We start from the raw sequence: 26,728 nt of genomic DNA, 5'->3' as shown, positions 1-26,728 counted from the left end.
TGGAACCACTGGCGAAAATGTCTGTATACTAGACCCTGAGTATTTTGGTAACCTGTGTGCTGTTATCAACACTTACTATTTATTGTACTGCCTTTTTATTGTTTTTCTTTTTATTATATTATGGATCTCCCTGGGTCTGAAATAAAGTTTGAATTGAATTGTACAGGCTCCACTCTCCCTCTGTCACATCAACAGTACTGTACTGTATATCTGACCGCTTTTTCTCCTGGGAGGGAAAATGACAATGATGTCACAGGTCTGTCCATCTATCTCTGATGTGTCATTCTGAGCTTGTGTCAGTAGGAAAAATAATTTCTCCTGGAAGCTTTGATTCAAAATTAGGATTAGCAAAAAGTAGGGGCTAAATTATTCAAGACTTTAGTATTGATAAGCACGATGTTAGTGCTTCTTCTGTATTTTTAAAAATGTTTCGGTGTAATTTATCATCCGGGCACCACCTCCACCTGGTGGTCCGCCAGTGCATTTTTTTTTCTTTATTTTTTTCTTACAGACAACAGTTTTTACATAATACACAATAACCCTGAGGAGTAGGCTTAGACCGATTTTCGGAAATATCATGATATTCTGGGAATATCACGATTTTGAACATTTGCTTTCAAAGGCTGTATCAGGCTCAGTTTTAAAGCCAGAGTGAAGTATCTGGTATCATATTCAACTAGAAGACCTAAGGCATCGATTGGTACCAAACATGTCATGCTAGCTTGTCAGGAAGGTGGCTAAATAACATTTCAAATTTAGGCAAAATTTTGGCAAGGGAAAAAACATTTTCAAAGGGCTCCTCTTTTTCACAGCCTTGTGTGTGTGTGTGTGTGTGTGTGTGTGTGTGTGTGTGTGTGTGTGTGTGTGTGTGTGTGTGTGTGTTCCACTTACCCGGCAGATGTACTGGCTCTGGGGTCCTGGGGAGAAGGTCTTGGAACGGATGATGGTGTTTCCCCTGACGAAGGGGTTCTGCTGCGGGACGTCCGGACGGCGCTCCTTGGGCCGGACCACGGAGCAGTGGTGAGGCAAACCGTCCATACTGGTCTCCTTGTTCACCTGGACACAGCATACACAGGGATCAGAAGAAGACGACGGCACAAAGAGCAAGGAGGGACGAGCGGTCGCCATTGTTTTTCCTTTGATAATTTGACCCCCCCCCACCACCCACACATATATTAGCTCACAGCACTATGTGTGCCCATCAGCAAGTACAATAACCCGTTTAGGGGCAATTTTGAACAGATCAAAACTGACATAGGCAGAATCAGTCTCCACCAAAACAGCAAAGAAAAGACAAACGGATCCTAGCTATCATGACGATGCCCATGGCCCCCACGCACGGCTTCAATTAATGTAATCCACTATGCTAATATTTTCTACTTTAGCGCCATGCATACGGGCCACCGACATCTCCATGACAGCCAGGTCACAATTGAAGATACCCATTGTTTTAAAGGCCCATTCCGTCGGTTCTGGCGAGAAATAAATGTGCACATGGTGTTTTCTATTGGCAATGAGTGAATGTGCCTTGACGTAACTTAAAAATCGCGACCAGGGGCGTTTCTCTCCGACCAGCCGTTCAGAAGATACATGGAAATACCGCATTTTCGAAGGGGTGAGCATTTCCCGCCACAGCTAGAGGATGTGACGTCTGCGCGTTCATGAGCCTGCCTCTTGTCCTCATGGCTCCGGCGTAAATACCAATACCAACGAAGAAGACGGCTAACAGGAAATGGCTAACGTTATGTTCGTCGCTAGCTGCTAGCAAAAGGAAACAACACAGACTCCAGAAAAAGTCCACACTAAATAAATAAATATTTATCTAATGAAGCCCGTCTGGCCAGACAGCAGCAATGTGACCGACATCGGGGGGAAACTAGAGTCAGGACTGTGTTTTCGGTTCATGAAGGGAACTTGCTGCTTGTAGCTACTGTAATGTGGTTTTGACCAGATAATGTTAGCTGCTTGCTAATGGATTTTCAAGATTCAAGATTTTTATTGTCACTCCGTAGTAGGGCAGTCGTCCCTAAAGGTAGTCGACTAGTCGTTTAAATTTTTTTTTTTTTTATCTTTAACATTCACTGCCAGCCGTTTTTGAAAACTGTAGTTAGCTTCTGCCAGAGGGTTTTTTTGAGGATTCTGGCTCATCTTTCAAGAGCCGAGGATTCGTTTCTGTTAGGATTTTGTGAACACACAATATCTCAAAAGAACTAATAGAATGTGTGCTTTCTCTGTCTAAAAGAGTTAGTTTGTAGAGTTAGTAGTTATGTAAGCATTAGCAGTTGAATACAGCATGGTTTCAGCGTCTGTAAATTTATTCTGAGATAAACGGCTTTTTGTGAAATTCGATAGAACAGTCACTTTAACCATTCATTTTTGGCATCAGTAAGACGTCAGACATCTAAACAATAGTTTTGAACAGTAATTTCCTCCATAACAGCAGGAAACCCCCCTCTGCTTCCAACTCCTCCCTCCGTGGGCGTTCTCCTCTCCTTTGCTTGCCTTCCTCTAGAATGGAGAGCACTGTCGCCACTTAGTGGGTCGGTGGAATGGGTTGTACACGTTCGGTCGCTCCAATATTTTTATAGGAGACGTGGGGGGCATTGATCCACGTAGCACCGTCAATTTTTTTTTTTTTTTTTTTTGACGTCTCAACTCGTCATTGGCAGTGAACCGTTGGAATTTTTTTGACGAGTCAACTCGCCATTGGCAGTGAACGTGTTAAGAAAGAACATGAGGTATTTACACGACATACATGGACTATCATATCCCATATCCCCCACAAAGAACATCAAAACACAACAAAACAAAACAAAACAAGAAAACTGCATAAAATACACAATAATCCAAGAACAAACAAGACTATTGGACAAACAACCAAACAAAAACAATGCATTCAGCTCCTATCCTGATAAGCCTAATGACACTGGGGTAAAAAGTTCTTAAAGTCAAAGTCTGTATGTGGTTGCAATATTTTGGGGATGTCTAAGAATCTGCCTTTGCTCTTGTAGTAAATGTGATCCAACGTATGGTAGCTTGAGAGTTCATTCCACCAGTGAACTACAGCTGGGGGATTGGATGCTTTCCAATTTAAAGCTATGCATTTCCTAGCTGCCAACAGGGCAAGATCTATGTATTTACTTTGAATGCATTGTTTTTGTTTGGTTGTTTGTCCAATAGTCTTGTTTGTTCTTGGATTATTGTGTATTTTATGCAGTTTTCTTGTTTTGTTGTGTTTTGATGTTCTTTGTGGGGGATATGGGATATGTTAGTCCATGTATGTCGTGTAAATACCTCATGTTCTTTCTTAAAGATTAAAAAAAATAAAAAAAAATTGCTAAAACGACTAGTCGACTACTAAGCACAGTGTCGACTAGTGGTTTTACTAGTCGACTAGTCGACTAGTCTGTGAATGCCCTACTCCGTAGTACAAGTATCTGACCACCTGGTCAGAAACTCTGCTAACATTACCATCTTGTGTGAAGTAATGCAACCCTAACGTTACTACCGTTATGCTTATGGTCATGGAACATTATTGTTTGACTGCAGTTGGCTGCGGTGGTGAGTCTGCCTATTATAAACATAACATGATGATGCTATACGCGGCTAACTAATAGATTTAGCTATATTTATAGAAATTACAACCAGCCCCACTAATAACGTCACCGTCTTGTGTGGATAATGAATGTAACAGTCGTAAATATGCCTAACGTTACTGTTATGCTTATGAAACATTGTTTGATTGTTCAGTTTGGTCAACTCCAGGCATTAGACGGTACCGTACATACAGGGGAAGCACGGTAGTTCCTGGCTCACGGTAACGTGAATATCCTATCCATTTCCCAGCAGCCAATGTAAGCCAAAACACGGCCAAACATGCCACAATAACGTCCGATAATTCATCCAGAATCCTTCCTGGGCATCTCGAGGCTGATCTGACCGATAAATTGTCCAGGTTGCCGTTTTCAAGTGACTTTTATGAGTTAACGTTACAAAGCAAAGAACACCTCTGCTGTTGCCAGGCAACTGCTTGTGCACGTGCGAGTATGGTGCCCGCGTGTCAGCTCGTTCACACGCTGCCTGCAGTTACTCTAACAGCCACCGGCGTCAGTAACAGTGACAATTGACGGAATGGGCCTTTAAAGGCAGAATATGAGGAGCCTTCCATCTTTGAGCTTTTTTTTTTTTGCAACAGTAAGGCCCAGCAACGCCTCTGCCTCAAGGATAAATTCAACCCATTAAAATCATTCAACAACAAAACAACAGGGGCCGGTTGCACCAAGTGGTCTTAACTATGCCTGGTTGTAACTCCTACGACAACTGGCCCCAGGAGAACAAGGAACAGTGACTCCCAGCACAAATCTTCCTGGGAACCTCTCTCCAAAATAAAGTAACGGCCGAGCATTCCCAGACCATGTGTAACGGTCGCCATTGTTATTACTCCTCCTCCAGAGATAATGGACTATAGAGATACCTCATTCCAGGCTCCACCAATATTATGAAATGGTACTCTTCCGGTCTCCTAAATGGGCGCAGTCATCAGCTTGTGATTGGCTGTCTGTATGAAACTTGATGGCTTGTGATTGCCTGTCTGATGAAACTTCATTGGCTGACCAGTCTCCTAACGCTGTGGACACACGGGGCGGAAGCGCAGAAGCAAAGCACATTTTCCTCATGAGCAGGCGCCCGGCTGTCCAGGCTTGCTCGTCTTCATCTTTTGTTTTCACATATCTACCTCATTTTTATCATGAGTTTATAACCTCATGTATAATGCAATGTGTTCATGACAACTGTTCAATCATGGCATGCCAATGTCTTGGGATTGGGGTAAACACTGAATGACTGACCACCAGTGTTGGGGGTAACTCATTACAAAAGTAACATATTACATGTAATATATTACTTGTAGCAGTAACTCAGTAATATAACTTGTTACATATAGGATTTCAGTAATATTATACCAGTTACTTTGTCAAGTAACTCAAGTTACAAATTGAGTTACATTTTATTAAATCAAAGCACATGTTTAAAAAAGATACAATCATTTCCTAATCAAACTGTGTGTTTTTATGCAAATAACCACTATAGATGACAATAACAAAGGAAAAGAATAACATTTAGAATTTTGGATTGTTTACACTGACTTCAATGCGGTTGAAAATTTTTTTTGGGATGGTTCCGGGGCGGCGATGTCATTCTGCTGTTGCTGCTGCTGCTGTTGTTTTGGTAAAAGTAATGCAAAAGTAGTGTAATAAGTAACGAGTTACTGTACACAGAAAGTAATATTGTAAAGTAACTTATTACTTTCAAATGAAAGTAACTAGTAAAATGTAGTATATTACATTTTGAAAGTAACTTGCCCAACACTGCTGACCACAGTAGGACAAAGAGTGTTAACAACGTTGTTGTGTAGGTAGGTAGTAGTGATGCGCGGGTTAGGGTTTCTTAACGCCGCACCAACCCAACCCGTAATCGGAGCCAGTCCGCCCCGCCCGCCCTGTTAAAATATCTGAAACCCCAGAACCCAACCCAACCCAGCAGCCCGCGAACGGCCAATTTAATATGTCTCTGGACCAGAGTTGGGGTCCGTTACTCAAAAAAGTAATATATTACACATTACACATTACTTTCAAAAAAAGTAATGCCTTACTTTACTTGATTACTCCCTGGAGAAAGTAATTCGTTACACTACTCGTTACATTACTTTTGCGTTACTCCGTAACATCGCCTGAGATGCATTGTCACGTAATTTGCCAGTTAACAATACAACATTAATCCTTACATATATGCCCATATATTAGCACAAATCTCTATCGTAATAAGGTAGGTTGCAAAACTTTTCCTGTCTGATGGTGGCTGTCCGTTCCCTGCCATCTGTATTTTGCTCAATATGTTTCTGAAAAATGGCGATTTCATTCTACTGTTGAAACTGGCAACATTTCCTCTACCATGTAGGAGGAGGCAACACGCTTGTCCATCTCTGATTTTGATGTTACCTGGTGAAAAGAAAGCTTTTGCTGCTTGCTTGGGGTCGAGGCAGGCGACTCAGCTTGGGTCTGCAACCAGCTTTGTGTTAGGATGTTTCCACTGCAGATGCTTTGAGAGGTTTATGTCGTAGGCTACCGTAGCTAGCTGCTTCTGTCCAGGTAGAGTGCTGCAAACCCGAGGGTACCCTCGCGGGCCCCTCGGGCCTGCCAATACGGGCCAAGGCCGGGCTCGTTTTTTCTTTTTTTTTAATTAATAGGTCCGGGCCGGGCCGGGGTCGGGCCGTTTTTCAATAATTAAATAAAATAACGTTGTATTACTCGCTTGATTTTACACAGCAGAGCAGTCACACAAAGAGGAGGAGCGCACACTGCACAGACACTCGCCTAGCCACAGCCACACACACACAGACACACACACCCTCACCGTGACGTAGTCTGCCACTCCGTCAGCGTAAAAAACAACAACAAAACAAGCCGCGTGTGTCCGTGTCCGTGTCGTGAGAGAGAAATAAGATCGATGGACATAAAACAAAGTTTGCGAGGGGAGAGTTAAACAGTCCCCACTGCAGTAGGGAAAGCTCATTTCAACCTGTTCAAAATGAACCCATCTACCATACATTGTGAGGACACTAATGTGACGTTATTCAATGCAGCTATAAACGGTAAGTCTGCTGTTTTAATTTCGATATGCTTGAGTGACATAATGTTTCAGTTTGTGGGCATTGTTGCTGTTGGCAATTAAACGATCTAACGTTCTCTTTCTCGAGACATGTGTGGATGTTGATAGGCCACGGTAGCGTGTGTGAGAGGGGGAGAGAGAGACAGAGAGAAAGCTGCAGTGTTTGTCTTCATAGGCAACACAGTCTAGCAACGTTTTGTACCAACGAGTTCAGCAGCGCGGCAGCATGCACAGAGAGGGAGAGAGAGATGTGTCGTCATATCGTGATATTGATGTCGGGCCTCGCAACGGGCTCGGGCCAATTAATTTCATGACTCATCCGGGCCGGGTCGGGCACGGGCCTGCATGTCACGGGCCGGGGAGGGCTCGGGCCGAGATTTCAGGCCCGCGCAGCTCTCTATGTCCAGGGCGTTTGCAGTTTCACATTCTTGTCCTCAGGGATCGAGTTATGGGGGGACCTATGGGGTCTTGGACCCCATAGATAGAGTTTGGGACCCCATAGTCCAGACCACCTGTGGGACCCCCACAAATATAACTTTTTTTTTTTTTTTTCTCCCTTTTTTTGTGTTCCAAATAACACATTTTTCGATGTAAGAATTATTATTATTTATGTTAACTAGATAAATAGGCTAAGAAACATGTTTTCAGTTTTCCCAAAACAACCGTTTGAATTGTTGTGTGAAATAGGCTGCATTTCACCTCCAAGCCACCATGCGCCGCCCATGAGCGCGTGTTCTACTACTACAACCGAGTTGCAGGGAGAAGAAGCCACAAGATGCAACCATCACGTGATGTAAACAGCCGCCTGAGCCAACACGATATTATTAATCTTTAGTATAGCGTTACCATGCCACCGAAGAAAAGGTTTAAGCTGCCAACGGGGTGTAAAAGCCCGGATAGCTTCGGTTTTAGAAAGAAACAAAGAACGGCTTCAGACAACGGACAACGACCTGTTAGCGCAACAGCTAGGTTGCTACTAGCTTGTAGCTAAGCTAACGTTATGCTGATGATGTCGTGGACACAGCTGAGAGGAGAGGAGACTGAGACTTTTCATTTTGTAAGTATTAATCCTACAGTTTGTTTTTGTTCTAACAAGATGCTGCCACTGTATCTGCTGACATATGCTGCTGTTTGTTTGGTGCAATTTGTTTTTCATTCACAAGTTCTTGATGACCTGTGCACATGTTAGCCTACTCTGGTTACTTCCGGTCTGTTGTTGCTATGCAACGGTAGCGTCAACGGTAGTGTAGGGGATGGCTGCCCCATTCATCTGTTTTCTTCTTCTTGTTGTTTTTAGATAGCGTTTATTGCGGAGTGCAGAGAACTGCTCGGAAAGCAAATTGTATTTGCATTATGTATATGTATGTATGAGCATTATGTATTTATTTTTGTAGTTTTTGATTTATAAGTGCAGAGACAGAGTTAAATAAATGTTAATTTAAGTTCAGCAATTTTGTCTCATTTGTCAAATTAAATTGTTGTATTTTATCAGATGCAAGTGTAAGACTGAATAATAACATCACACAACAGTCTAAACCGAATGTTAATTTAAAATTAGATATTCCTCTAAATCTGGCTTCAAACGGCCACAATTTGAGGAAAAAACGGCCCAATTTTTTTTAGATTTAGGGGGACCCCATAGCTATCTGACTATAACTCGAACCCTGCTTGTCCTTCCGCGCAACAAAAACTTGTTGTAGAAGACGGCGCTTTTTGGCAGATTGCTGGCAGACTATTATGGAACATACGCACTGCGCCCACTTCACTAGAACACGTTGTATTTACAAGGGGTATTTACAGACCCCATTTACATTTAATTTAATGTAATTAGTCCAATATTCAGATATTCCAGAATTGCATGTTGTGTTAAAATACATATTATTTATATCTGACACTCTTTAGCCTGATTTAATTGTAAAACAGAGTGTAAAAAGTTATGCAAAGCCTTCTGGGAAATTTAACCGTGGAAGAGGAAAGTGGGCGGAGTTCCCAGCATGCCCTGTGGGTACTGTGTTTTTGTGTCAATTGTTTGTTTGTCAATGTGTTTTGGAGGTTAAAATGATTAATTGTTCTATATGCATGATGTTAGTTATCTGATAAGCTATGTGTCGACTAATAGTGCTGTTCTGCATGCTAATACAAAGTTGAAATATTGGCACCATGATTGATTCTGCTGTGCAGTTAAATGACCCGTCTGATGGGACACAGGATCTGGTATTGAAACGGAGATCTTTTCTCTCTATACTTATCTTGCTAGTACGCATGTAACGAGGTAAGCGTTTGATTAGTAACTGTAATGTGATTACTGCACTTAGGTACAGTAGTGCCTTACACTACTCGTTACCGACAAAAGTAATGTGATTACAGTAGCGCGTTACTTTGTAACGCGTTACCCCCAACTCTGCTCTGGACTCACGATGAGCGCAGCAGAGCTCACCAATGTGTCCAACTCGTCTCTCTCCTTCTCTCTCTCACAGACAGACACACACCTGTGCGACTGGACAACAGTTTTACTGCTCTGGATGCGTTGCGTGGCTGCTTTCATGTCGTTGAGTTCTTTCTGCTTCGTCGGCGCTACAAACTCAGCTATTATCGATCTTTCCTCAATTAATCCAAGGTCTCAAAATGGAGGTAGCAGGTAGAGGAGGTAGGCTACAGAAACAGTTCTTATTCCTTACAATTTCTTTTAATTACCTCATGCGCTCTCAATTGGTCATGTAGCCTACTCATGTTGCAGTAAAATTGACAAATAGATCACAGTCGAGTCCACACAGAAAATCTGCGGTGGGATTCATTTTATGGACACTTCAAATAATAATTACAGCGAATAATCCTTCCAAAATGTTTGTTTTGAGAGCACATAGGCTACCTCATTTGAAGCGTTTCTTTACTAGCACAGCAGGTGCACTGCAGACGGCTTCAGACTCACTGATTGTGTGTACGTGTGAGAGAGTTCACGTCTTAATAAAAGGGTTACTCTGGGTGTTTCACTGATCTAACTAAATTATATTATAATGTTGCTTTGTCACGTTCTGAGCCTGCCTCGCCTGCACCCGCGATATTTTCATAATTTGCTAACCCAGACTGCCTGCGGGGCGGGCCAGCCCGCGGGACCCGGCGGGTTCTGGGTGACCCGCGCATCACTAGTAGGTAGGTCTATAGTCTCTCTTGATTATTCACGTGGGCACGAATGACGTCATGGACAAACAATCGGTCAAACTCCAAGATGAACTAGAGTCACTTGCAACCACTATACAGAGCCTGGGCAAAATCTGCGTCTTTTCTGGTCCCATTCCCACTCACTCAAACAGCCCAGAGCGTTTCAGCCGTCTTTTTAGTCTACATGAATGGCTCAAACATTTTAGCACTGCAACTGGTCTTTTCAGTTTTATTAGTAATTTTGACTATTTCTGGACCAGGCATGATTTTTATAAATCTGATGGCTTGCACCCTAACATGAAGGGCACCAAACAACTCACTAATCATTTTATCATGCACATTGCTTTTGGTTCTGATTGATATTTATCTCAGTATGACCCCACTCTGACAGCTACAACTTTCCATAATCCTGAGCACCTCTCTCTGGGTCCTACTGATCACCTCAACATTCATGTTAGAGTTACCTCTAACCGTGTAAACCAAGCCAGCTACCCTGCAAACTGTGCAGAAAGAGCATACTTAGTCCCCATTCCAATAAATGTTACTACCAAGTCTGCTATGCAACCACACTCTCCATCCATAACTATTGAGCCCACTTCCAGAATCTTGGCCGTGTTCAGTTTACTAAATGTGAGGTCTATTGTAAACAAGTCGTTTTTATGCCAAGATTTTATTATGTCAAAACATATTGATTTCTTTTTTATCACTGAATCTTGGTTAAGCCCTGGATACTGTGCCCCACTAACTGAGGCCACTCCCCCTAATTACTCCTCTTTTAATGAACCCAGGCTCTCAGGCCGTGGAGGCGGAGTAGCTGTTATCTACAACAACAATTTTAAATGTTCGCCTGTCTCTTTTAATAGCTACTCTTCTTTTGAATCTCTGGGTTTCCTACTGAATGGACAGCTACCTGTTTTGTGTGTTTTAATCTATAGACCTCCCAAAGTCAAGGCTGGTTTTATCCAGGAATTCTCTGAACTTCTTTCATTCATTATGGCCAAATATGACAGAGTTATTATCCTTGGCGATTTTAACATACATGTCTGCTGTCCCTCCCTGTCCAGTTTTACTACTGATTTTATTAACCTTGTTGAATCTTTTAATCTTGTACAGTCTATTAATAGTCCTACTCACAATAAGGGTCATACCCTTGACCTTGTGCTGTCCCATGGTATTTCCATAAATGATATTGAACTGTTAGATTTTAACATCTCTGATCACAAGGCTGTGACTTTTAATACCTTGCTTCCAGCTCCTGCTCCTAAGCCACCTACACGTATCTGCTCTCGCTCATTTAATCCCAATTCAGCTAGCAGTTTTTCCCAAATGTTTTTAACTGCTTCTGCCTCAAACATTTTTAATCAGCACGAGCTCTCTGCTAATGATCTTGTAGACAATTTTAACAGAACATGCCTAACCATCCTTGATGACATTGCCCCTATTAAGTCAAAAAGTGTAAATTGTAATGTCTTGCCGTGGCTAAACGACCACACAAGGGATTTAAAGAGGCAATGTAGGAGAGCAGAAAGGAAATGGAAGAAAGACAAACTCCAAGTATCTCTTGTTACCCTTAAAGGCCGGCTTTACCGTGGGGAATATGAATATATATTAAATCTCACGCCCCTAAGGTTTTCGAATCCGTTGAAATTTTTGAAATTGGTTGTTTCCCGCCAGAGATATCACCAGAAATCCACTCTGTGTGGAGGGGGGGGGGGGGGTGGAGGGGAGGGGCGGGTGCGGGGACCCGAAATACTACATTTCCCACAATGCACTGGGCTCGCGTGGCCTTCGTTTTCATGCCCACCCCTCAGGCATTTGGCTGATATCAAACTCCAGTAGGTGGCGGTAATGCACATATATGTTTGCCAACCGCCATAAAACTCAAAGAAGAAGAAGAAGAAGAAGGCTTCGACAATAAAAGATACAAAGAAGAAGAAATAAATCGAAAATAAAATTGCCTCCAAATTGCACCAAATGTAAACGGTAGTATATATGTCGGGAGATGTCTTCATAAAAAAAATTTCATGCATTTTAAGGCATTTTCGTAGAGCGCATCTGATGTTGTAACTATTTTCTGTAAAAATGTGTAAAAATGGGTACATTGCTCAGCGTTGATTTCGTTACTTCAACTCACCTACTACTAGATGTAAAATTTGACGAGCTTTCCAATGCCGCCAGTCCCGTGTCTTCTGGTGCTTCCGTTCCAGAGATATGGTCTCTTGGCAAGGAGCTATGGAAAGCTAACCTAGCTACAGTATTCTATGCGGGTGAACAAGATGGCTGCCTTTTGCTTTTCGTCGAGAGCTCTGAAGGGGCGTGGAGGACCTCTAGAGGCGGGACCATCTAGGTCAGTACAGAGACGGTATGTGCAGACAGACTGATCACTACAACCAAGAGCAGAGGCTCCTCATCCAGCTGTGTCAAAGAGAGGTGTAGTTCATAGGCGCTCGAGTTCCGCAAGCGGGGAGGGAAGCCGGGTGACGCGTAACGCGTCATCCGGCTTCCCTAAAAATGTGAGAGATGCCTGATAGGTCAGGCAGTGAAGCTCCAATTTCAAAAAATTTCTACGGATTCTAAAACCTTAGGGGCGTGAGATTGATATATATTCATATTCCCCACGGTAAAGCCGTCCTTTAAGAACCTGATGTGGGCCTATCAGCATGCAGTCAAAGAAGCTAGGTATTCATATTTTTCTAAACTAATTATTAATAGTCGTCACAACCCCAGGGTCCTATTCCAAACTATAAACTCTGTAATAAATCCTCCTCCCACCCAGCACATAGAAATATCCACGGAGAAATGTGAGCTGTTTCTCCAACACTTCATTAGTAAAATTGGCGACATAAGACTAAATATTGCTTTGGAATCCAGAAACCATTATATTATACCTGTACCTAGTCATACTGAACCCTCGGCCAGTATGACTCACTTTAAGCAAATTTCTATGCTGGATTTAGAGGAGATAATCTCTCAATTAAACTCATCTACCTGTCAATTAGATACAATCCCCACTAGGTTTTTAAAGGAGGTTTTTCTAACAGTTGGCCCACATATTCTTTCGATCACCAACTGTTCAGTATCTACTGGATCTTTTCCCTCCAGTTTTAAACATGCAATAGTCCGACCTCTCCTGAAGAAACCTTCACTAGACCCACACATTTTAAACAATTTTAGACGGATTTCGAACTTACCCTTTTTATCCAAAATTTTAGAAAAAGCTGTGGCCACTCAACTAATATCGTTCATGACCAAAAATAGCATCTTTGAGCAATTTCAATCTGGATTCCGTGCCCAACATAGCACAGAAACAGCTCTTATCAAGGTCTCAAATGACCTACTGCTTGCAGCTGACTCAGGGGCTTGCTCAATGCTACTCCTGCTTGACTTGAGCTCAGCATTCGATACAGTCGACCACAGCATCCTTTTAAAACGTCTGGAAAACTTTGTGGGCATCAAAGGCACTTCCCTTGCCTGGTTTTCCTCCTACCTTTCAGATAGGTCCTTCTCCATTTTAATGGGAGAAGTCTCCTCATCCTCTGCCCCCCTCTCATGTGGTGTTTCACAAGGTTCGATTCTGGGTCCTGTTTTATTCTGTATTTATCTACTTGCTCTGGGACAGATCTTCCGCAATCACAATATTAATTTCCATTGTTATGCGGACGACACGCAGCTATATGTCCCGCTTAGAAGCGGCGAAACAGACAACATTGCACGGGCGATGGCTTGTCTGTCTGATGTGAAGTGCTGGATGTCACTTAATTTCCTCAGGCTCAACGAGTCGAAAACCGAGGTCATTCTGTTTGGCCCTCCCAACTTGACCGCAGAATGGCGAAACAAGCTTGGCAATCTATCTGGCAATATCAAACAGACCACCCGAAATCTGGGAGTGATTTTTGACTCAGAGGTTTTGACAAACAAATCACAAAGGTAGTCCAATCCTGTTTTCTACAGCTTAGAAACATAGCCAAAATCAGAGCCTTCCTGTCACAAACGGACCATGAAAAAGTCATCCATGCATTCATCTCCTCACGACTAGACTACTGCAATTCTCTATATTCTGGACTCAGCCAAAAATCAATTTCCCGTCTCCAGCTGATACAAAATGCAGCAGCCAGACTTTTAACAAACGCCAAGAGACAAGACCATATTACACCCATCCTCGCCTCCCTTCACTGGCTTCCTGTTAAGTATAGATGTGATTTTAAGATTTTACTGGTTACTTTTAAAGCACTACATGGCCTTGCTCCTACTTACATTTTAAATTTATTAGCACCTTATGAGCCTAGCCGCTGCCTGCGTTCCTCTAGTCTGACTCTTTTAAATGTTCCGAAAACCCGCCTCGCTACTAAAGGAGACCGGGCATTTGCTGTTCGAGCCCCGCGGCTATGGAACTCCCTTCCTGAGGACGTTAGGCTAGCAAATTCAGTAAATTCTTTTAAATCACTTCTTAAAACTCACTTTTACAGGAACGCCTTCTCTTAAACATTTACAGCATTTGTCGTTGTTTTTATTTATTTGATTTGTATTATTTTAATGATCCTATTTTATACTGTGTTTTATTTTGGTGTTTTATACTATTTTATACATTATTTTTTACCTGTGAGTATGTATTATCTTTTACCATGTTTTGTGAAGCACTTTGTAACTTTGTTTTGAAAAGCGCTATACAAATAAAGATTACTTACTCTCTGTCCCTCTCTAGCTCTGTTGTGCCGGATGACCACCTGAAACCCAACTTCAGATAGCAACGTCCCTCCCACCTCTCTTTCCCCCTGCTCCCGCTGTCTCTTTCGCTCGCGAATTAAAACAAACAGACACCGAACTAAAGCGCAGCACGCTCTGCGGTGCGGGCAGTGCGGACGGTCAGATCAGTAAACATGGGTGCCGAATGAAAACTGGCTGCGCTGCGTTTACGCGTCCTGTGTGTTTTGGCCGTAAGGGGGCATGGCAGTAGCGAAACAGATACAGGAAGTGCCTGGAAGTTGAACTGTCTCTACACTATAGTCCAGGGGTGGGCAATTTTTTTTTCCAGAGGGCCATACTGACTTACATCAAGTAAGCGAAGGGCCACACATTGGACATCATGCCTGCCATACACTCCTGATACACGCCTAAACCTAACCCTATTTTTAACCCTCTCTCCGTCTGTGATTGATCATTTCTCCTGTTAATCCCCTGATATAATATAATATATACTGTGATACAAATCCAATGGCTGTAGCAGATGAGATTTATTAACATAATTCTGCCTTTTATTTATATATATACGCTATATATATATATATATATATTAGGATGTTGAGGGCCGGATTGAGATGGTCCAGGGGCCGGGGCCGCATTCACATCCACATCTAGCTGTACCTCGCTGAGCTGCTGCGGCTCGCACACATTGTGCCCACACAGACAGTGTTGCTGCTGCGGCTCGCACACCGCGTGTCCACACAGACAGCGTTGCTGCTGCGGCTCGCACACCGCGTGTCCACAGACAGCATTGCTGCTGCGGCTCGCACACCTCGTGTCCACAGACAGCATTGCTGCTGCGGCTCGCACACCTCGTGTCCACAGATAGCATTGCTGCTGCGGCTCGCACACCTCGTGTCCACAGACAGCATTGCTGCTGCGGCTCGCACACCTCGTGTCCACAGACAGCATTGCTGCTGCGGCTCGCACACCTCGTGTCCACAGACAGCATTGCTGCTGCGGCTCGCACACCTCGTGTCCACAGACAGCATTGCTGCTGCGGCTCGCACACCTCGTGTCCACAGATAGCATTGCTGCTGCGGCTCGCACACCGCGTGTCCACAGACAGCATTGCTGCTGCGGCTCGCACACCACGTGTCCACACAGACAGCATTGCTGCTGCGGCTCGCACACCACGTGTCCACACAGACAGCATTGCTGCTGCGGCTCGCACACCTCGTGTCCACAGACAGCATTGCTGCTGCGGCTCGCACACCTCGTGTCCACAGACAGCATTGCTGCTGCGGCTCGCACACCTCGTGTCCACAGACAGCATTGCTGCTGCGGCTCGCACACCGCGTGTCCACACAGACAGCATTGCTGCTGCGGCTCGCACACCTCGTGTCCACAGAGACAGCGTTGCTGCTGCGGCTCGCACACCTCGTGTCCACAGACAGCATTGCTGCTGCGGCTCGCACACCGCGTGTCCACACAGACAGCATTGCTGCTGCGGCTCGCACACCGCGTGTCCACACAGACAGCATTGCTGCTGCGGCTCGCACACCGCGTGTCCACACAGACAGCGTTGCTGCTGCGGAGCTGCTTTCCAGCAAACCACGCAGGAGCCGAGCGGCTGTGGTCTGTTTTTGCTGGGAATCACACGCAGTGAAAATAGACAAGACTCCGAATCTCTAGCTGAGACGCAAATGAGCAGCGCTGCTCAGGCATATGTTGTGTGGGTGCTCTAACCCACTAACATAAGGGTTGGGTACCGAAACCTGGTACCAGTACCTATACAACCAGTACTGCATTGCAACGCAGACTTAGGTGCCTCATTTAGGTGTCATGCCCAAGCTGCTGAATGAAATATCCACGCTATGGTGCTCCGAAACCACACATGCACCTTCAATAACATTATCGTTTGGAGCGTGCAGCTTGAAATCCTCTTAAAAAAAATGTTTTAATTAATTTAAATGAATTTAATTTAAATGAATTATTATTATTAATTAAGTATCGGTTCAGGCACCGTTTAGGCACCGATACCAATAGAATTTTAAAAGTATCGTTATAGCACTGGTATTGGAAAAATATGAAACGATACCCATCCCTAGCTAACATGGGCGTCAAAAGAGAAAAAACAGGCTCCACCACGTACACACATTGCTCACGCGGCCTGTGTGTCCCGGGCATTAGTCCCCCCAGCGCTCATTAAACTGCCGTTTCATGTCAGACTCGGAGGAGTGGGCGGATTCAAAAGTCTGGACCCAGGCAAGACATTTCCAGTTAGATGGTTTTCACTTGACAACATAAACATTCTAAATTGCCCCTAGCTTACTTCCTGTTGCAGTGTTTGTGTTAGGCCGGGGTCAGGTGGATTCATTCGCAGACACATGACGGCCGTAAAAGGCTTGCAGGCAAGAGTAAACATGGTAGGGTTTAATATTTTTCCCAAAAATGAGGCATGCCGGGAAACAGGAAATGAAGCCCTCTTTCCCAGGAATCCCGGAAAATTTATATATTTTATTATTATTATTATTTTTATGCAGCAAGGAGAAATATACCTAGGCTATTAGTTCCCAACCTGACCGAATGTATTATTTGGTGGCAAAAGGCAAAAGGCAAAACAGCGCAATTTAACGAACATAGGCTATGCCGTTAGGGTTTATATTTTCACCAATCGCCTGCAATCGCCTCCATCCGTTCAGACGCAGCCCACCCTCTAAGCTCGGAGTACAGGCTCCTTCCTTCAGGTCGTCGACTGTGTGCCCCACGGGCCACAAAAAATAGGCACAAGTTCTCCTTTGTCCCTGTCTCCATTCGAGCATTGAACGCTGCTGAGGGAAGGCATTGATGGTTTAGTGTTTTATTATAATTTTTTACTTTCAGCCTCCGCCGCTGTTTGTATTGTTTTATTGTGTCTATTGATTTTATGGTTTCTATTATTTTATTGCTTTTATTGTTTTTAACTATTGATTTATCTTTCCTTACTTTGTGCACTTTATTCTACTACCTCACTTTACCGGTCGCTGCGTGTCTGCACTTTACTGATCGCTGTGCACTTTACGGATCGCTGTGCACTTTACGGATCGCTGTGCACTTTACTGATCGCTGTGCACTTTACCGATCGCTGTGCACTTTACTGATCGCTGTGCACCTTACGGATCGCTGTGCACTTTACGGATCGCTGTGCACTTTACCGATCGCTGTGCACTTTACCGATTGCTGTGCACTTTAATGCTACCTTGCACATTATCGGTCATTGTGTGCCACAAACAAGGTCCTTGATGTTTTATTTAGCCTTTTATTTATTTTAACTATAGGCATGTAACATTTAACATGCTACTTGTGTTGTTTCTTGTCAATGTTCTTATTTGTATGTCTATATGCTGCAACTCAATTTGCCCTTTGGGACACTAATAAACTTGAACTTGAACTTGAACTTGCACAACCTCAATGCTGTCTGATACCTGGCACCGTGTGCGCTCGTCTTCCAGGCGTGCCCAGCCATAATCTCCATACCGCATACTGGAGCACGGCTTTTTCAGACCATCTCCACCCCTCTGTGCACGGACATCGCCTACAACAAGACCATCATGCCCAACCTGGGGCACACGAACCGAGGACGCACAGCTGGACTGGGCTGGTTGTCGTTTTCACCGCTGGTGAAGTTTGCATGGTACTCGTGTCGCAGGCTACTGCATTAACGGTCATGGCACAATCCCCTCAAGCAAGTCAGAAGTGTAGTAGAAAAGAAACATTGTGGGCTTTGTGTTTATTAATTAGGCTAGGTGCAATAAGCTTTCCATGTGTTCCACCGGCGCACAGCGCACAAAGGCGCCTAGACAAAACACGGCGAAATAAAATAAAAAAAGAAATGAATTCCACTCTGCAAAGGATATCTAATTTCAAATTACTGGCTGTAGCATTGTTGTCGGAGAGTATTTAATCTTAAAACCTGCCTTGGATACCTCATTATTTGGCGCCATATAAATATAAAATTGATTGTTGGTTGATTGATTCACTTTGATGTCTCCGAAATGCATGTACTGTACATCGTCATCATTTAATGACTTACAATGCTTACAGTAGCCTAAATATATTACATGTAGGCTATATCATTTAAAAAAGTTAACTGTCAGCATATTTCTAAATATAGGCCTATTCCAATATGTTCTGCAAAAATACAACTACATTTTTTCCCGGTTTCCTGTCATTAATTTCCCGGAAAACGGGTTGGATGGCATTTCGGGAATCCCGTTTCCCGGGATTAAACCCTAGGCCAGGGCTATTCAATTAAATTGTTGAGGGGGCCACATTGTCAGAAACCTAAGGGGCCGGGGGCCGGACCGTTCCTCGAGCTATTAATACCATTATATGTACACATGACACAATGCGCCACCACAATTTTCAAAACTTGCATTTCACTACATTGCAAAAGTAGCTTAATTTTCATTTAAAAGTGCTTAATTTCTGTGCAACAAAAGCTGTGTTAAAGCCCCAAAAGTAAACACATTTGACACAAATCTAAGTATTCGACAACACATGTCAGCCATTTGAAATATAATTTGGTCAATTCTGGCCTCTCTTAGCTACACCACAGCATTGTAAACATGTATAGTGCATCAGGAAAGGAAAACAACTGTAAACATTCTTTCTTGTTTAGAACCTAGCACAGTGTTAAATACTGAGTATCTCAGGAGAAACTATTAATATTGCATATTTTGTGTTTAGCTACGTCTCACAGCATTGTAACATTGTACTGCAGCAAGAAAGGAAAACTACTGTAAACATTTTAACCATATTTAAGCAATATCACACGAGAGGGAGTGCATTGTTGGCTAATATTGGCACTGCTGTGATTCGGTCGCAGGCACGAGGCCGCAGGCCGAGTGCCGTAGATAATCACAGCAGTGCCAATATTAGACAACAATGCACGACCTCGAGTGTGATATTGCTTTTATACAACAGTTCTATTAAACAAAGCTGATTAAAAAAATGACAAAAAGCTGAGAAAATAGATGATTTCTGTATTTATTCCTCCGCCAACAAAAATAGTCCCCTCAGCTTTCTGCTTTGCTGAAAATGTAGCCTAATCAGCCTAATTAACTGCAGGCTGTCTACTTTACTACTGTCTACTCTAGAGCTGTGAAGCGTTTTGTTGATTAGGGCAGCTGTGAAGCGGAGTGATCTACACACAGTGAAGCGCCAGTGCATTATCGTGAAATATAGGCACTCGTAGGATCCCTCTTGTCCAATCAAATTGCTCGGCCGAAACTACCTGTTGTATAATTCTTGTTTAGAACCTAGCTAGCTACAGCACACATCTCCTGAAAAAACATTTATAATGAATCTTTCTTGATTCGACTACTACATCACAGCGCAAAACATTAATATTGCACCTTTCTTGTGGCTACATCACAGCATCCCCTGAAAAACATTCATAGTGGATCTGGATCTGACTTGTTTAGCTCACTTTAGCTAGATCACATCTGAAAAAACAACCAGTCGGGTGTAATAAGTAAATTAAGTTTAATCGTTTTTTTGTTTGTTTGTTTTAGAACTAATCTGCGGGCCGGTCTGACTTAATGGCGGGCCGGATTCGGCCATTTGAATAGCCCTGCCCTAGGCCATGGATGATTCTATAATCTGACAGTGTGAAGGTGGCAGAGCTGACTCTTATAGCCTTGAACGTGACAACATTACCGTATGACATCATAAGTGAAATCACTAAACTTCAACAGTGACATGTTCGGTGTAAATATTCAATGATGAACTTATTATGACATCATCACTGTTGACATTGTCTTCTTCAATGATGCCATTAAAACCTTCGACAGTGACATCATCACTGTGACGTCGTAAGCTTCAACAGTGACATCATCAGTGAAATCATCAATGATGACATTATCATCATTGACAACAGCACTGACATCATCCATCATCATCATCGGTGACATCATCTAACAGTTGTCATCATTGGTGACACCATCTAACAGTGAAATAGCAAATTAATTAAGCGGCGTGCCGTGGACACCTCTTAGCCATTCTAAAATCACTGTAAACCACAGCCTCACACAATTCAGTAAAAACAGTCTATAGCTGAAAATAGCTGTGGGGGAGGAGAGAGTGGGGAAAGGGAGGAGGTGCGGAGGGAACAGAGAATGTTGTGGGAGGAGAGAGCAGGGAAAGGGAGGAGGTGGGGAGGGGGGAGAAGGGGGAGAGGAGAGAGCAGGGAGAGGGAGGAGGTGGGGAGGGAGAGCGGGGAGGATGTGGAGAGGAAAGAGCAGGGAAAGGGAGGAAGTGGGGAGGGAACAGGAGACAGTGGGGGAGGAGAGCGCAGGGAAGGGGAGGTGGGGAGGGACCAGGGGGGATGTGGGGGAGGAGAGAGCAGCGAAAGGGAGGGGGGGAACAGGGAGTGTGGGGGAGGAGAGAGCAGGGAAAGGGAGGAGGTGGGGGGAGAGCAGGGGAAGGGGGGAAGAGGAGAGCAGAACAGATAGGATATACAGCAGCTACTCAATCCGCAGTTTGAGGGGAGGCTCAGTGAATAAAATATTTTTGCTTTCAGTTATAGTTAAATTAATAGTTTGAATAAGAGTGAAGGCAACTTTTTCATGGTGCTTTTTCCATGCTATTTCTCAGGGAAGAAACAGGGTATGAACGCGCACTCTCCGTCTTATGTGCAGTTTTCCGGATGCAAGGCTCACAGAAGTTCAAAATAGGGAAAAACAGCCAACACTCCAATGTCCTTTTACTAGGAACTTTTATTAGTCCATTACAGCAACGCACAGAATCACACGGACGCGTTTCGACATTAAGCCGTCCTAATTTTCCTTGTTTAGGATGTCGTCAATGTAATGCGATGATCAAAGGGAACACTGTGCTACACCCTCACACTGGCAAAAAGATCAGTATTAAGAGTAGAATTACTTGTAAAACAAATTACGTAGTCTACCTTTTGAAATGCCCTTGTGGGCTGTGCTATGTGGGAAAAACAAAGAGAGAGTTAAAGACAAGAATCGGTGAACACAAATCGAATATTAGAAACCGGGATCAAAAATCCCCGGTAGCGAGACACTTTAACTCAGTAGGACATGACGTTTGCTCCTTAAGATTTCAGGGCATATTTTCAGAGTCCACCCAGAAAGGGGTTAGGGCCCTTACTCTGTACAACCTTTAAAAAGAGGTGGTAATAGAGACGAGCTTCTCTTGCAAAGAGAGGCCCGTTGGATACACAACTTACAGACTGAACACCCCAAGGGGTTAAACGAGGAATTGCTATTAGGCTGCTTTTTACAAGTATTTCTATTAAGTGACTTGAGTCTTGTCTGAGGTTGGGTATTCAGGGTTGCATGTTTATGTTTATATTTACTAATTGTCTAATATTGACTATAAGTCTAATTATTACTTACTGTGTAGTATTTTTATTGTGCCATTCACATTCCTGTTTATGACAGAAAGCAGAAAGTCAAGGGAATGCACCAACTTTTCTATTTTATTTTTAATGAATCTTCTTTATATATTTGTATGTCTTGATATTTTCAGAGTCCACCCAGAAAGGGGTTAGGGCCCTTACTCTGTATGAATATAGCCTACTGTGATGTGGCCTACGGGCTTGTTTTAGATGGACCATTTCCGGAATAAATTTCCTGGTCCCCCGCCCCTTATAAAATGTTTGTCTTCACACACAGGTCTAGATACACGCTGAGGACGGCTTAACGTCGAAACGCGTCCGTGTGATTCTGTGCGTTGCTGTAATGGACTAATAAAAGTTCCTAGTAAAAGGACATTGGAGTGCTGGCTGTTTTTCCCTATTTCTCAGGGAAGGCCCACTGTAGAGCTCTATGACAACAAAATGGACCAAGAGATGCAAAGGTTAAAGTGTTTTAAGGTGGATTTTTCCATTAACGCATGCTAGATGCAGGATAAAGTTTTGAAGGCCGACTTCTACAACAGCTACCACACATGCTCAGGCATGCATGTTCTGTATAGACAGAAGCAGCCACCCACACGACTCAGTAACCCGGGTCTCACAAAGACCTGACGGAGCCAAGGTCCTGTGGAGTTTTATAAGTCGGGTTGCCATGGAAACAGAGCCAGGTGTCAGTAACTCCCTGTTGAATAGAAATCACATCGGATGAATAGAGATGGGAAAACAACTTATTCCATGAAGACTCCACTTGACGTTTACCGCTGATGTTGTACATCCTGAAACATTTTCTCATATCAAACTCCACTGGAGCTACTGGAAACCTCTGGACGGAAGGTTCATCAACTTAAATTCAAGACTTTTAAGGCCTTTTTACTTCCAGTTACAATGAAATAAGACCAATTTCACATTTGAAAAACCCCCAAAAAACTTGACAATGAAAAAATCTGTCAGAATATAGTGCCTTGCCATGTTTTCTTTTATTTGTTTTTGTTGTTTGTTCTTCTCTCTTGTTCTTTTTTATATTGTGTTTTTGCTGTAACTGTTATTAACTTTGGTTTAATTTCTGAGGTAAGAGACCTTGCATAAGCCCTCTACGGTTTCTTGCCTCTTACCTGCACAATATTTGCATGTACTTGTATCTTTCCTTCTGTTATTGATTCACTGTGTGCAACTAAATAAATAATTAGAAAATAAAAATAGCCTGCATGACACCGATAATTTCTCAACGGAAAAGAAAAATGTTGCAACAAGACATTTTTAAGATCACAATATTTACATTAAGACATTTAGATTTTTTCAAATCAAGCAGCATGCCATTCTGCCACAAATCTGGGGGGTTTAGTCCTGCTTTAAAGTGTGATAGGGGCAGTAAGCACCAATGGGACCAACACTAAAGAGTTGAGTTACCCTTTCTGTGATGGCTCCGGTTGGAGCGGGTTTGGTCACCTCCTCCTTCGCCGCCTCTTCCTCCTCTTCTGCTTCCCATTGGCTGCTGTCGGGATAAAACTCCTCTTCCTCCAGAGGCCCCTCCCCCTCCACACCGTTTCCTTCCTGGTCATCAAACATGTCCACCTCCAGCAGCTCTCCATGCCTGCCAGAGGGAGAGAGGGGGCGGGATACACAGAGGGCAATAGAGAAGCAGTTAGAGGATGAAAGAGAGAGAGACGGGATATCCCTCTCCTCCACTACTACTGTGTGTGCGTGTGTGTGTGTAAGAGAAAAGCCAAGAAGTTAGTTCAATATCTGATATTATTGGTAGCTGCTCAATTTGGAGGAAGCGCTGCTTTTTGTACCCATGAAGTGGATACTGACCGTTATGTTGTGTTACAGTATAACCGTATCTATCAACCTGCCATTGTCATCATCCTGTGTGATGTTACCTTTTCTGTGTATGCATTGATGTGGTCGCCAATTAGGCACTCATGTAACTGCCTGACTCCCAAGATTTGATTGCATTATTAGTGTTTATGTCCTTTGTACTTTGTATCCATGTGGATATAAATAAATCATTTAAGTGTGTGTGTGTGTGTGTGTGTGTGTGTGTGTGTGTGTGTGTGTGTGTGTGTGTGTGTGTGTGTGTGTGTGCGCGCGCGCGCATACCACTAAAATACTACAATTACCACCTTATCTGGCAGGCTCTTATTTCTTTACCCAGCACTGTGTGAGCAGTATAGGGGCAAAGTAATATTTGTTACATCTATTGTTGAGTCACTGCAGCTCTGACCCTTGACCTCTTTAGTATTGGTTGTTTGTAGGGGTGCAACAGATCACAAAGCTCATGGTTCGGATCGTATCACAACGTTACAATTTCACTTACGCTTTTATCCAAAGTGATGTACATCTGAGCTTTATACAACACAAGCAATGATCTAGTCAGAAGATAACATCAGTAAGTGCCATGAGGCCAAGTTTGAGTCCAAATGGACCTAGGTGCCACCAGGCAGTGCACAGAGTGCATAGGATTTATGTTATCAAGATTCAAGATTTTTATTGTCACTCCGTAGTACAAGTATCACATGTGAAATTCTTGTGCTGTAGACTCCGTTACAACATAGTGCAAAATGACAGGGCATATACTGTAGGTGCAGGAAAACAAGAGAAACAACAAGCAATAAGGCAGTAAAGCAATAAAACAAGCCAAAAAACAGTGACATATTCACTGCACATAGGTGCAAACAGTATAGACATAATTTAAACATAATTAAACATTCTGTTTGCACAGGTGCAGATAGCATAGGCCTAATTAAACATACGTAATGGAAGAAGCTGCAGTGCAGCTACTACATGATTGTTGGGAGTTTATTTGTGTATGTTAAGGAGTCTCGTGGCCTGCGGGAATAAACTGTCCCTCATTCATCATCATTCAGGCAAGTAACATTCATGCACATCTATCATCCCTTTCCCTCTGAGAACTGGTTACTGATGGCGGAAACCTTATCAGTAAAGTATGAGGCGAACATGCCTGGAGTAAGCAGAGTGGAGGAAGGAGGAGGCGGCGGATTCAGGAGTGAGTTAAAGGCAGAAAACATTTTTCGCGCATCAGTGGCTCTACAGATCTTGTTCTGGTAGTAAGTGGTCTAAGCTGTTTTTAAGCTTTTTTCTCTAGATTTTTCGCCATTTTCTCTCTGCTGCTCTGAGCCCCGCCATTTGATCTCTGATGACTTCAGTGTGCCATGGACTGGGGGAGGCCTGTAGCGAGCAGGTTTGGATGTTAGAGGGCAGAGATTATTGAGAGAGTAGGCTAGTGAGGAGCAGTGTGTGTGTGTAGCCTCATTGACAGGGAGTGAGCAGAATTCATTATGAGGAGGCATGGTAGCCACAGCCTCATTGGAAAACTGCGTTTTGTATCATGGATTGGATCATATATCGAATCAACAAAGAAAATGTTAGGGTTAAGTTACTAGGGCTGTCCCGAATGTATTTTTTTTTACATTCAAAGCTTCTACTGATGTTTTCGAATGAAGCTTCAAATGTCTGCCATGACGTCATCATCAAAAACTTGAACGTCCTCAATTAGAATGAAGTAATCCATGGGTACCAAAACCTGGTATTGAAATGGGCCCTGGGCTAAATTATTCAAGACTGTAGTATTGATAAGCTCCGATGTTAGAACTTCTTCTGTATTTGTTTTTATGTTTTGGTGTAATTTATCATTGTGCTGCAGCCTCTCTCTGCTGCTATCTATCTATATTTTTTTCCGTGTGTGTGTGTGTAAGAGGGGGAGAGGGACAGACAGAGAGAGCGCTGCGGTGGCTGTCAGGTTTAGAGCCTCCGCAGCATGCACAGCACTGAGAGAGAGAGGGAGAGAGAGATGTGTCGTCATATCGTGATAGTGACGTTGGGCCACACGGCGGGCTGGGGCCAATTAATTTCATAACTGAAATGCTTGAATGTCACTGGCCGGGGCGGGCTGGGGCCGAAGTTTCAGGCCCTCACAGCTCTCTAGTGTGTGTGTGTAACCGGTAGCCTTATGTTGTTATTTAGCCTTTCTGATGCTGTATTGCATGGTTAAATCAGCAAATTTTATTTCATTTTTTTAAATCAAATTTCACTCTGAAATTTGGTTTGGTACATAGTGGTACTTGGTCTGAAAAGTTTTGGAACGCCTGGTCTATAAAATTAAATAAAAACATTTTTTCTAAAAAAAAAAAGTATACATTTTATAATGATATGAAACAGAGAAAAGCCAAAAAATCCGCAAGCTGTAACCAGGAAATGGCTCAACTAATGGTTTCAGCATTACTGGAGATGAAAACCTGGCACAACTACTACAGAGATGTTAACTGATAAGTTAACAGTCAAAGTCAGGTAGAGTTTTTCCACAGTAAGGAGAGAGTGTGGAAGAAGAAAGGAGCAGGTGGAACGGGTGAAGGAGGGCTACGCGGTCTGCATCGTTCACTTGTTCGTGAAAACAGAGATAGAGGACAGGTGTATGTGTGTGTGAGAGAGAGTGTGTGTATGGGGAGGGTCAATATAACCTGGGGACACCTGCTGATTCCCGTGGGACAGAGGAGGGAGAGGAGGAAGGAAGGGGGAGGTGTATCCGAAATTCAAGCAGCAGCACCTTCTGGCTGAACCTGCTGGGTAGCATTCTCTGTCTGTCTGTGTGTGTGTGTGTGTGTGTGTGTGTGTGTGTGTGTGTGTGTGTGTACAGTCTACTGGGAAAAGAATGGGGAAGTAAACTCTGGCAGCTGTAGTTTTGTTCAGTGATATTCTCCCAAAGAATGTGCATACAAGAGTGTGTTTCTATTCAGGGTCACAATCAAATCAGCCTCATCAAACAAGCTAGTAATT

The 26,728-nt window shown here is 43.4% G+C and overlaps 1 protein-coding gene across 1 annotated transcript in view; it reads right to left on the bottom strand.

The window, feature by feature from the left end:
- wwc1 (WW and C2 domain containing 1) overlaps nt 1-26,728 on the bottom strand; it is a 307,962-nt gene that overhangs the window by 24,494 nt on the left and 256,740 nt on the right. Inside the window, exons 16-17 of the mRNA XM_083636240.1 lie at nt 23,342-23,525; nt 892-1,056 (exon numbers count right to left, since the gene is read on the bottom strand). Coding sequence (XP_083492366.1) covers nt 892-1,056; nt 23,342-23,525 — 349 coding nt within the window. The remainder of the gene's footprint in view (nt 1-891; nt 1,057-23,341; nt 23,526-26,728) is intronic.

The sequence above is a fragment of the Poromitra crassiceps genome, assembly GCF_964638095.1.
Source record: "Poromitra crassiceps genome assembly, chromosome: 1".
Taxonomy (NCBI): domain Eukaryota; kingdom Metazoa; phylum Chordata; class Actinopteri; order Beryciformes; family Melamphaidae; genus Poromitra; species Poromitra crassiceps.
The sequence above is the reverse complement of the archived record's forward strand: the minus strand, read 5'-3'. Positions and strand labels throughout refer to the sequence as shown.